The sequence below is a fragment of the Taudactylus pleione genome, unplaced genomic scaffold, assembly GCF_031769625.1.
Source record: "Taudactylus pleione unplaced genomic scaffold, aTauple2 ptg000251l, whole genome shotgun sequence".
NCBI lineage: Eukaryota > Metazoa > Chordata > Amphibia > Anura > Myobatrachidae > Taudactylus > Taudactylus pleione.
The window spans coordinates 8,189,640-8,201,748 of record NW_028284653.1 but is presented as its reverse complement, the minus strand read 5'-3'; the positions used below and the strand labels follow the sequence as shown (position 1 = coordinate 8,201,748).

General features: G+C 47.4%; 1 protein-coding gene across 2 annotated transcripts in view; it reads right to left on the bottom strand.

Annotated features, from left to right (window-relative positions):
- The window catches only part of ATXN7L1 (ataxin 7 like 1), a 148,654-nt gene extending 148,199 nt beyond the window's left edge, over positions 1–455 (bottom strand). For both annotated transcript variants that reach the window (XM_088480219.1, XM_088480218.1), the window contains exon 1: positions 203–455. In XM_088480219.1, the coding sequence (XP_088336345.1) occupies positions 203–455 (253 nt within the window). The remainder of the gene's footprint in view (positions 1–202) is intronic.
- Between the last annotated feature and the right edge of the window lie 11,654 nt (positions 456–12,109).

The window sequence follows — 12,109 nt, the reverse complement described above, 5'->3', positions numbered from 1 at the left end:
TCCCTCTTTCTATATGTCTTTCTCTGTATTTGGGGACTGCCTTCATGTCTATTACTATAGGGAGTAGCGCGGAGGGGACCAGAGACCAGGCTCTCACTTTTATTATATATATCAATATAGATGCCTATATCAACCCAGGGTGTGCGGGGTTGATTGATCGGTTACAGAGCAATTGGGCAGGCGGATGGGGCCGTGTTCTTACTGTCGGAGCAGTGTATTTTAGCGGCGTCGATCCAGGTGGACCACGGTTTGCCCAGAAAAGCCTCCGGACTGGGCACTTTGCGATCCAGTGTCGCCATTGCTCTTCCTTCTTGTTGCTTTTCCTTTCCTTCGGAAGCGGAGCGACACGGGATTCGAGGCTCTGTTACGTCATCTTCGGAACGTTCCGACATTGAGCTGAGTGAAGGGGAGGGGGAAGCCGAGCGGCTCTGATCATCCATGCTTATGTTTGGCATGCTCTGGGTGCTAGGACGCTGCCTGCCAGAGGGGGAGCCCCAGAGCAGCTTAGTATAGCTATAGAGATAGCAGCTGCGCTGGAGAGACAAGGGTTACAGACTTTCTTATTAGAGTGAATACATTTAAGTGCAATCAAAATCAGAAAGTGTGTTTCTTCCAGTTCATCTTCACAGTTCTTTTTATAACATAAAACACGTTTTTGTAAGTAGCCTACAATATCACAAAAACATTAAGGGGTCAAATAAGATGCCAGTTTGTGAACGCAAACTTAAATCATGAAACGCGTATACATTGGGGCAACGAGCGCACCAAAGAAATGCGAGTTTCAATAAGAAATGGCGATTGGTAGGACTCACAGCAAGCTCGCGCATTTCTACGAAAAGCGACCTGGGACAGAGCATGAAATAGAGGGGAAATCAGCCTGGACCACACAAAAGTGACAACTGAGATAGCAGGGCAGCAAAGGTGGATGTTAGTGGCCATAAGGAAATTACTGGAGGTTCTTACAATATGTCAAATGGATATATATTTTTTTTTTTATTATTATTATTATTAATGGTGGTAAAATGTTTTCATTAGATAACAGTCTTTACGGTATTTTGAGGACAGAACAATGCCTGTACAGTGATTTTGCAGTGTTTTCATACAAGTATGTAAAAAGTTAGGAAAAAATCACTGTTAGCTTCCATCTGAAAGCTCTAAAAGCCCTCCCCTATCAATACAACACCTTCACATACACTTTTCCAAAACTATGCATGCGCATTACAGTTATGCAGACTTAAGACCCCCATACATCACATCATCGCGATGTAGCGATGGGATCGGAAACAGCATTTCCGACCGGCAGCCATCGATGTTCCGCGATCCGGCATATCTGTGAAATCCAACATGTTGGATTTCGGCGATCCTGCAATGCCAGGTTGCAGGACCGCTACATCGCGATGATCCGTCGCAGATGTATGGGGGCCTTAAGACATATCTAGCCTTCACTCCTCTCTTAGGGGCGTATGTACTAATTGTTGGATTAGAAATTCTTATAGGCGCTATTTGCGGCAATAAGAACTTATAGATCTCCTGGATATACTATTAATCTCCCACAGGGACAGTGCCTATGAAAGGAGCCCTTTCCTGAGATGTGTTAGAAGTGAAATGATAGCAAAAGCGATTTCCTTCAGGAGCCAGGGCCGTTTTGCACATGCGTGGTCTGTTGACCATGTATGTGTGACAGTCATTGCCAGGGAGTGTTCCGAAGGAACCCTCTACCAGTAATTTCTGCAATATGTAGCCCATAGGCTATAACGGCTAACACCCTCTTCAGTTGGTGTTAGCTGCTGGGACCAAACTCCGGAATGTTTAGTCTTCTAGAGCTTGGTACATCTGACAGCTTCGGACCGCACCAGATATGGAGATATTTACTGGGGTCCCTCCTTCCTACAAATGGGGGATCCTTAACAATTGGGGGTACAAGCAAAACATGGGTGATTTCGGGGGTTGTGCTGCAAATATTATTGGATAAATAGGCCCCTTAGAGAGGTGTATCAGGGAATGAAGGATGCAGGGATATTCAACATGCGGCCCTCCAGAATCTGTGGAACTACAGATTCCAGCACGCCCTGCCACATGTCTGCTATTTGAGCATGCTAAAACTGTGGCACGACATGCTTGGGTGTGTAGTTCCACAGCAGCTGGAGGGCCACATCAGTGGCGTCCCTCCCCGCGGTGTCACCCGGTGCAGGGAGGGATGTTGTGAGTGCAGCCATGTGCGCCCTGAAAAGGGGGCGTGGCCTTGTGCAAAGGGCCGTGGCCTCGCGGGACGGGGCTGTGGCCTCGCGGCCCGATCCCTCTCGTCCAATTTTTTTTATATTACAGGGGGTGCTGACTGCATTGTGTTGCAGTGGCGGCTCCCTCACAGTGTCAGGAGCCAGGTGCTGCACTTAATACTACAGTGCAGCACCTGGCTGCTGTCACTGTGGGGGAGTGTCAGTCTGCACCTTGGTGTCACCCTTCGGTGGTTGACAACCGGGTGTGGCCCGCACCCCCCTTGTGACGCCACTGGGCCACATGTTGAATACTCCTGGACTAGAGTAACCTGAATATGCTTTGTTCCACGAAGGAGTGCTGGTTGGAGAAAGAGGGTATATTATCTTATTTATTATAAATAAGCCCATATGCAAAACTGGCATCATCATCATCACATTGATTATTATGATAAGGCTGAAGAATGTTGTCTCTTCTAAATAATTTTTTTTTCCACCAAAATGTCTCCAAAATTGTTGATTTTTATTATTACATTATGCAAATAATAACTATTTAAACAAATTTTAGTATAATTTTATGAAGAAATACGCAGATTTGTTAATAAAATGATAATGAATAAGGGTGTGACTATTTACATAATTTGATCATGTAAAAAAAAAAAATCAACAATTTTGTGGAAAAATTATTTATACATTTAAAAAAAAGCTTTATAGTACTACCTCATAAAAAAAAAAAAAAAACAATACCGATGATGTGATAATAACCAAATTCGAGGGTACTCCCTATTTTGATAGGTGGCTGCGAAGTTTCAATATTGTGTAGTGGTGAGCTACACATAAAGGTGAATTATGTGAATAAACTAAAAAACAGATAGCGCCTTAAAGTGTTGAAACGTGTGATAGTGTGCAAAAGTGTACAAAGGAATAATGCTTATCTAAAAATCCTTCTGATCTTGGACATTCCGTAGGTCCAATTGGACATATATATATGTATATATATATATATATATATATATATATATACATAATATATATACTGATAATAATGGTAGATGACTGGTACTCCATATAAGATATACATTAAACCTGGGTGCCCTCCCGGAAATCATGCAGACTCCAATAGTACTAAACTTCCAACATAGGGCGGTACTCCCCGGATTTGAAAAGGGGTTGCCTGGTAGAATCAGCTCACTCCAAGGGAGACGATAGTAAAACCTGTGTAGTCCGCTGAAGCAGTGAAGGTTTGGAGCTCCGGGTTTTCAGGATTGCACAGGTCCAACTGCAAGTCATCACTGGAAGACAGGAAGAGTTTAAAACTCTCCTTCACCTGGTGCTCTGGGTACTGACGCTGAATAGCGTCCAGCGAGTAGGCCTGAGTTTCCGTAGTGACAGGGATTTTTAGATTTGGATGTGCTAGAGAGCATAGCAGACTGTGACTGCATGCTATTGCAGCAGACTGAATATTAGCACTTTGGGGGTGGGATCATTTGTTTCCACCTGCATGTCTAATCACTGCGCCATGTTAAACTGCAGTGTCTGCTGCCATTAAAAGACACTGGGCCTGATTCAGAGCCGAACGCTCTGACCAGAGCGCTCGCTCTAAATCAGGGCCCTCCTCCATGAAAATGGAGCGTCCTCCTGGACGCTCGCATAGCTGTGGGTGACCACCTACAGCTTATGCGAGCGTTCATGATGATGGTCGCGATGGTCAAGACCATCGCGACCATCGGGTTTTGCGACGGAGACCCTGCGGTAGGGTCTCGCTGCCGCAAGCCCTGGAGTGATTTTGGCTCTATCAGACAAAATCACTCCCACTGACATCACTAGTGATGTCAGTGGGGCCGGCTTCAGACGGTAGGCGTTCCCATGGGAACGCCTCCGTCTGGCAGCCACGCCCCTGGCACGCCCACAAAAGGGGACGTGCTGTCAATCAACATCGACAGCACTCCCCCTTTGGTGTGGGACCCGGAGCTACGGAGAGCCCGTCGCTATCCGGGTCTCGCGCATGTACACGACGGAGCTCCCTCCGTCGTGCACATGCGCAGTGGGGCAACATCGACCCGCTTGCGAGCATCCTGCGCTCGCGAGCGGGTCTGAATGACCCCCACTGTTTCACCGGGAACCTGCCTGTCAAGTATAGTGCTTTCTGTGACGCTATAACATTAGATATATAATGCTGAGCAATAGAGTAGGGACTTGCAGCAAAATGGAGTCCCTTGACGGGTGCTGAAAGCTGAAATTAATTGATCAATTGATGACCCAACACCCTGTATATTATTATTGCAAGTTAATATGGTGAGTGCAGAGCCCATGTGATTACTATATATATATATATATATATATATACACACCATAAGAAAAATAATCACAGCACTGTGCAGTGTGGCTCCCTTATTTGAATTTTGGACTGTGCTGCAGCCCCACCTCTGGAACCGCCACTGCTTAAGACACATAACAAATTACAGATAGGGCCTTAGGATAGAAATATGAAAATTATAGATTTTATCCTCGTGACATTGTTACTTGCATTGTGTAATTAGATTGTAATGCGTAATAACAGGTAAAAAGATTGTGGTCCTAATTCTGAGTTATGAGGCATACACATGGTCAGAATTTTCTTCAGATCTGAACGATAACGATTTAAAAAATCGTTCAATCGTTCATATCTGAAGGAAAATCTGACATATCTGATATGTTTGAACAATGAACGATGCGCGTTCCCGATGGTCAGATAACGATATCTGACATCTGATGTGTTTGCAGTCAGATTTGGACGATTCCATTCATTTTAATGCAGTCAAAAATGATTCATAGTTCAAATCATTCAAATCATTTGCAAAATCGTTCAAATCGTTCAATCATTCATCTGACACATCTGACTGTGTGTATGATCCATTAGAAGCAAAGCACAGTGAAGAGTGACAGTCACATACATGACACAAACTTTCAAAAATATAAATTAACGTTATTCTACCCAATGCACACACTCCCAGAAGTTCTTTACATACCAAAGACCCCTTTCCCCCATGCTCTCTTAACCATTGTAGTTTACTTACCTTAGGACTCTTTTCCTTTTCATTTGGTCTTATGGAGGGTACACACAAACAGATTTTCTGGAAGATATGAACGATAACGATTTTAAAAATCGTTACATCGTTCATATCGTTGACATGTTTGGCATGCATCGACAAATGATGTGCGTGCCCCCATGTCAGATAACGAAATCTGAAATCGACTGTGTTTGCAGTCAGATTTGGACAATATCATTCATTTAAATACTGTCAGAAATAGTTTATCGTTCATGAGATTGTTGGTAAAATCGTTTAAATCGTTCATCATTCATCGTTGATCTAGCACAGTGGTTCTCAAACTCGGTCCTCAGGACCCCACACAGGTCACGTTTTGCAGGTCACCCAGCAGGTGCACAGGTGTATACATTACTCACTGACACATTTTAAAAGGTCCACAGGTGAAGCTAATTATTTCACTTGATTCAGGGGGTCATTCAGACCCGCTCGCGAGCGCAGGACGCTCGCAAGCGGGACGATGTTGCCCCACTGCGCATGCACACGAAGGAGGGAGCTCCGTCGTGCGCATGCGCGAGACCCGGATAGCGACGGGCTCTCTGTCGCTCCGGGTCTCGCACCAAAGGGGGCGTGCTGTCGATGTTGATTGACAGCACGCCCCCTTTGGTGGGCGTGCCGGGGGCGTGGCTGCCAGACGGAGGCGCTCCCATGGGAACGCCTACCGTCTGAAGCTGGCCCCACTGACATCAGTAGTGATGTCAGTGGGAGTGATTTTGGCTCTGATAGAGCCAAAATCACTCCAGGGCTTGCGGCAGCGAGACCCTACCGCAGGGTCTCCGTCGCAAGCCCGATGGTCGCGATGGTCTTGACCATCGCGACCATCATCATGGACGCTCGCATAAGCTGTGGGTGCGTTCGGCTCTGAATCAGGCCCTCAGTGTGGAGACATGCAAAACATGCACCATTTGGGGTCCTGAGGACCGAGTTTGAGAACCTGTGATCTAGCAAGTCTGACCGTGTGTATGCACCATTAGTCTGCTGTCTTACTGAGTCTGCATCTGTCTGCTATTGGATCCTATCCGTGACAGATGTCATGATGCTGAGTCACCTGCATTGCTGTAGCTGCCTGTCTGCTACCAGCTTCTGATGCTGCAGGAAGCCATGGAGTGGACAGGCTTTTGTTTTGACAAGCCTGTGCAGAGGGGAGAGCAGGAAAGCACACTCTGCTCCCCTTGCTTTGCTGATGGATCATAGGGCCTGATTCAGAGCCGAACGCTATTTGCGCTCGCTCGTTCAGAAAATAGGGGTGGCTATTCAAATTAACCGTTCGCTCTTTGCGGTCTGTTCACGCCTCTATGTCTGAACGAGTGAACAAAACTTGCGGTAGTTTTTTTAAAAAATACGCCCCCTGGCCGCTCGCATCCTACGTCATGTCCGCTATTTATTAGATTAATCGAGTACATCAACCAGGGTATGAACTGCTCGCTATTCTTGTGGTTGGTTTTTGCTACCACAATTGTGAGAGCAGTTCTGGCTATAAAATAACCCAGTGACGTGGTCAATGACGCTGCTGTATTAATTATGCACACCCTTAAAACGCCCGTTTTGACCTTTAAGCACGCCTGCGTTCGGATCTCCACTCCCCGTTTTCAAGCACCTTCCCCTGTTTCCACCCACATACGCCTCATTCTGTCACTCAAAATAGCAGGCATTCGCTATTTAGCGAACAAACGATTTTCAGCCGCACTGACTGGTTCGCGCATGCGTATTACGATCCGTACGCATGCGCGGTTGGGCAAACATCGCTCGGAGCGAACGAGCGGCCGCTTACGAGCTGCTCTGAATCAGGCCCACAGCGCATTTCTATATGCAGTGGGGAGAGCGGGAAAGCACACTCTCCTTCCCTTGCTCTGCTGATTGGCCACAGCACTTCATAGAAAAGGAGATAGATCGGGAAAGCACACTCTCCTCCCCTTGCTCTGTTGATTGGCTGGTGTGCATTCTGCGGGACCCAGACTTTTTTTGTGTCACACCACTTGCACTGCTTTGCTGATGGGTCATAGTGCATTCTGGAGCAGTGAGGAGAGCAGAAAAGCACACTCTCCTCCCCTTGCTCTGCTGATTGGCTGGTGCGCATCTTGTGGGACCCAAACTTTTGTCACCCCACTGTCATTATGTATGACACACCATAGACAAACTCACAACACACTAAGGTGTCGCAACACATAGGGCGGTATTCAATTAGTTTTGCACCCGCGATACAGTTTCACCTGTCAGAGTTTTCATCTACATCGCGTCTTGTAGCCACGGAAAGTTATCATGCGTGCCCCCACTATTCGCCGTATTCAATTCCAAAGTACGCGAAAACAGTGACACGCGAAGTCAAAAGACGTGAAAAGTGGTGTCAGAATCGGGGAAAAGAGCATGGACCCCCCCTAATAAGCTGCAGAAACATTGGGGATCAATGTAGTAGTGCCTGATTAGCCCTACTAAAACTATTTGGGGTGCATAAGTTCGCATAATTGGCACTAATTAGCATTTTTGCACAAGTGAAGAATGGCATAAAGCAGTATTTTTTGGTGAAAATAAGTAGTCCTGTCAAAATTGGGGTACCTGAAAATGGGTGCAAGCATGGTTAAAAGTCGCTAAAGTGAACTTTTAAATAAAGTGAAATTGCACCCCCATAAAAGCACCTGCAATCCTCAAAACACTTGACCCCTTCTTAGGGCACCCCCAGAACCTTATTTCACTAGTTTGCGACCTTGTCTCCCCACTTTGCGCTTTTTCGTCCCGAAATTCAAAGTACTTTTTTGGGGTGTTCTTACGTGTTTTTAGCAAAATTTTTACGCAGTTATCCTTTGGGGACCTGTTCCAAGGGTTCTGAGTGGTTTCCCCACCTTTGCATCCCCAAACAAAAATGTTCCACTTCTTTTCTCCACCTATTCGGAGGCAAATCTTTTTTGCCTATTACATTGCATTGCGTTTTCGCGTACGCATATGGAATTGAATACGGCAACACTTTTCCAACTGGCGGATCTCGGCTTTTCACTTTGAATTGAATACGGGCCATAGTTTGAAAATCGCTGCCCCGGATGGATGAAGGAGAAAACAGGATTTCTGGTACTGGCCATTAAATTTATTTCTCAGAGTCCATCTGAGGGACGTTGGTTTTCCTATCTTTATGGTCAACAGGGACGTGCAGTCAGTGTAGGCAGGGGATGCAGAGTCAGACTGCAAAGTTTTGACTATAAAAATTATTAAAATATTACAAAGAAGATATTTATAACTTATAAATATCTTCTTTGTATTATTTTGATCGTTTTTATAGGCAAAACTCACCAAAATTGCAGCACTCCCTGGAAATACAGGGAGAAACGAGAGATGAGGCAGTAAGAGTTCAACCTCACCTCTGATAGCTCAGACACTGCCTGGAGCTGGGGACCGGGCCACGAAGCAGCCAATAAAACACAGAGATAAAGAGCTAATGGAGGCATGCCTCATTGTGTAGGGTGTGCCTTAAACTTTGATAGACACCTCTGACGATCAGGTAATCAGTCCAGGAAGCACTCAGGCAGGGCCACCATCAGGGGGGCACTGTCGGGACTGGAGTCCCAGGCCCATATACTAAGGCATAGAAGGGGAGCCCACCCGCGCCTGCCGACTTTCCGCCGCTACTATCCCCGTGCAATACAGTTTTGCTCGGGCTGGACCAGCTGGCAGAGTGTCTTCTGTTCTCCGGGCCGGTAGTTTGGTGTTTCAGGGCTGCCCACAGCTGGGCTCTGCATGTACATGGCACAGCTGCGGGAGGCAGAAGAAAGGATGCTTCTCGTTCCCGGCCACCAGTACCAGCTCTAGGGGTGTTCGACCTGAGCGGTCGAACAGGGGTGTCACCCATAGAAGGCGCACCCTTCCCCAGCATCCTGACTTCAGCGAAGTGGACCACGGGTGGTCAAATCAGGGGGATGGGGACCCCCACCGCCGCAGCTGTGTAGCCTGAATGGATGCTGCGCACATGCGCGCGGCATCCATTCAGTGCCATGAGAGGGCTGGGGGAAGCCCAGCTAGTGAGGCTCCCCCCAGCCTGACGTTAGTTGGAGGCGTGCCATGTGGGCATGCCCCTCAGATGATATCATGTAAGAAGGCATGGCCTATGCTAATTAGGCCATGCCTCTGATTTTGGTAAGGAGCACAGAGCCCTCGGCTGGCACAGGGCGCTATTAGCCCTGGAGCTGCCCTGCCAACCACTGATTTGTTTCCCCCCTTTGCTTTCAGCAGCAGCGTGCTGAAGTGATCAGCAAGCGCAGGCTGGCACGAGGGGCAGTGCAATAAAGTTTATATTGTTTAGTTTTCGGCTCAGCGTGCATGAAGTCATGACGCCCGTGCGCTGCCACAGATGAATGGAGCTATAGAGATATATATGGGTATGGGGGGGGCTGAGAGCATGGAGATACACGGGTGGGGGGGCTGAGAATATGGAGATACACGGGGGGCTGACCATGGATATACACAGAGGGAGAATATGAGACCATGGAGATACACAGGGGGGGAGGAGCTGGGACCAAAACCATAGAGATACATGGAGGAGGGGGTCTGAGACCATGGAGATACACTGGAGGGAGGAGCTGAGGCCATGGAGAGCCACGGGAGTGGGGGTAGCTGAGGGAGCCCATGGAAAGACACATGGTAGGAGCTGAGGGAAGCCATGGAGAGATACAGGGTGGGAGCTGAGGTCATTGAGAGACACAGGGGGTGGAGGGAGCGGAGGGAATCCATGGAGAGACACAGGGTGGGAGCTGAGGCCATGGAGAGTCATGGGAGGGAGTGGAGAAGCTGAGGATGCTTGAGAGACACAGGGAAGCTGAGGCAGCTGGAGAGACAAGGTGGGATGAGACAGCTGGAGAGACATGGGGGTGAAGGGCTGGAGATATTCCACAATTTTAAGATTAGCAGCAAAGGGCTGGGGCACAATAATCTTTATTAAGACACTAGTTCTATAAATTCCCATATTACCTCTGTTGTATAATGATGACATTGGTTATATTCTTAAGCAAACACATGTCTTCCGGACCTTGTGATCACCTACATGAATAGTGAATACTGACTAAAGTTACTGTCTGCCCAGGGAGGGTCAATTTCTTCAGAGGTTAACCATTGCTGATAAACCACGGTGTAGGTAAGAAAAGTCACAAGCCGGCCATTCTGTACCTAGAAGGTAGAAAGGGTGTACAAGGCCCCAAGATTTCTGTTGTGGGCCCTGTATTGACTCTGCATTGATGGGGAAAGGGAGGCTGCTTTGAGGTGGTTAAAAATATATGGAGGAGCCTATGCGCACTAGGTCGAGGATATAAGGGCTGATACTCCTGATGGGTTCACATTCCTTCCTATAATTAGAAAGTTTGTATAATATTGAGTATTTACGTTTGGATGCTTACCCCAATAATTTATCTTCAATAGATATTACATATGACAAAACACAACAATAGAAACATATACAGTAGTGTAGTATATCTGACGTGGCATCCGTCCGCTACCCTGACACTGTCTATGAGCAAGGTGGCAGCGGCATAGTTCCCTTCCTCCTCCTAGAGCAGCTAGGGGCCGGTCACCTCCTCCTCCCTGCCAACATACGTGCAGCAGCCAGAGTGACTGGGGAGGCTCCGCGGTCCATCTCTGTCCCTTTCTGACAGACCGCCCGACTCCCAAGTGAAAGTGCAACAGGAACAGCTGTTGGGAGCGGCGGGCAGGCACCGGGGCACCTGCTGAGTCTGAATTTGTTTTTGGGTTGCCCCAGTGACTGACAGCACAGCTTGGTGTGCATGCTGATCTCCCCTTCCCTCCCAGGCTCCACTCCTCCCTCACGCCAACATGCAATCTTTCCTTCCACCTCCCCCTCGGCTGTCTTTCCGGGCTGTGGATCTAGCCTGGACCACAGCCTACAGGTGGGTGACGGACCAGGAGCCCGCCTTAGCCACAGCACATCCCGAGGTTCCTAACAGCGGAGACCACGCAGACTCCACTAGAGACCTCCAAGTAACTGTTCTCCCGGGCACCTCAGACTCTCATTCTCCTGCTGAGGACATACCTTTCCTGTTTTTCATTCCTGGATCTCCCTTCCCCCCAACTCTGGATATGACAATCCCTCTAAGGTCTGATAACTTGTTCTCATCAGGCTAAATTGCAAACTCTTCAGCTCAGTTGGATTCTCAACTGAGAGTATAGCTGATTGTGATTAACCCTCTTCCTATTTCTGTTAACATTACTAATACAGCCCTGTGTCTATCAGTCTTCCTTAATGACTCTGTATCTCACTTTTATCAAAGCATCAAACTAGATTGCAAGCTCATAAGAACCTAATTTTCCAGTGCAGTGTGGCACATGTATTGCTGAGGGTAAAGCTGATGTATAAAGCACTGGTTATATTTCTGCATCTCGCTTTCCCCAACTCTTTATCTACTAGTCCCCCTGATATCTCTCTGGCTTATCCTCACCAGGCTAGATTGTAAGCTCTTCTGACCAGTCTCATTCTCCTGCTGAGAGAATAGCAGGTATGTGATTATAACCTGCACTGTTTTGCATTCATCAATCTGCCTTTCTATAGCTCTGGGTCTACCGGTCTCCATTAGGATACTGTAGATTGCTTTCATCATGTTGGATTGCAGGTACAAGGGATGAGAAAAGGAAGCAGAGAGTGAGACATGCAGGAGGTTACAAAGAGAGGGGAGGGAGTGAGATGTGCAGAGGCGAGAAAGGGAAGGAGGTAGTGAGAGGTGCACACGGTGAGAGATGAAAGACCCTTTTTTTTGCATTCCTCAACACTCAACCGCACACTCAATATATCTCCATACCCCCACTTCAAAATTCCCACTTCAA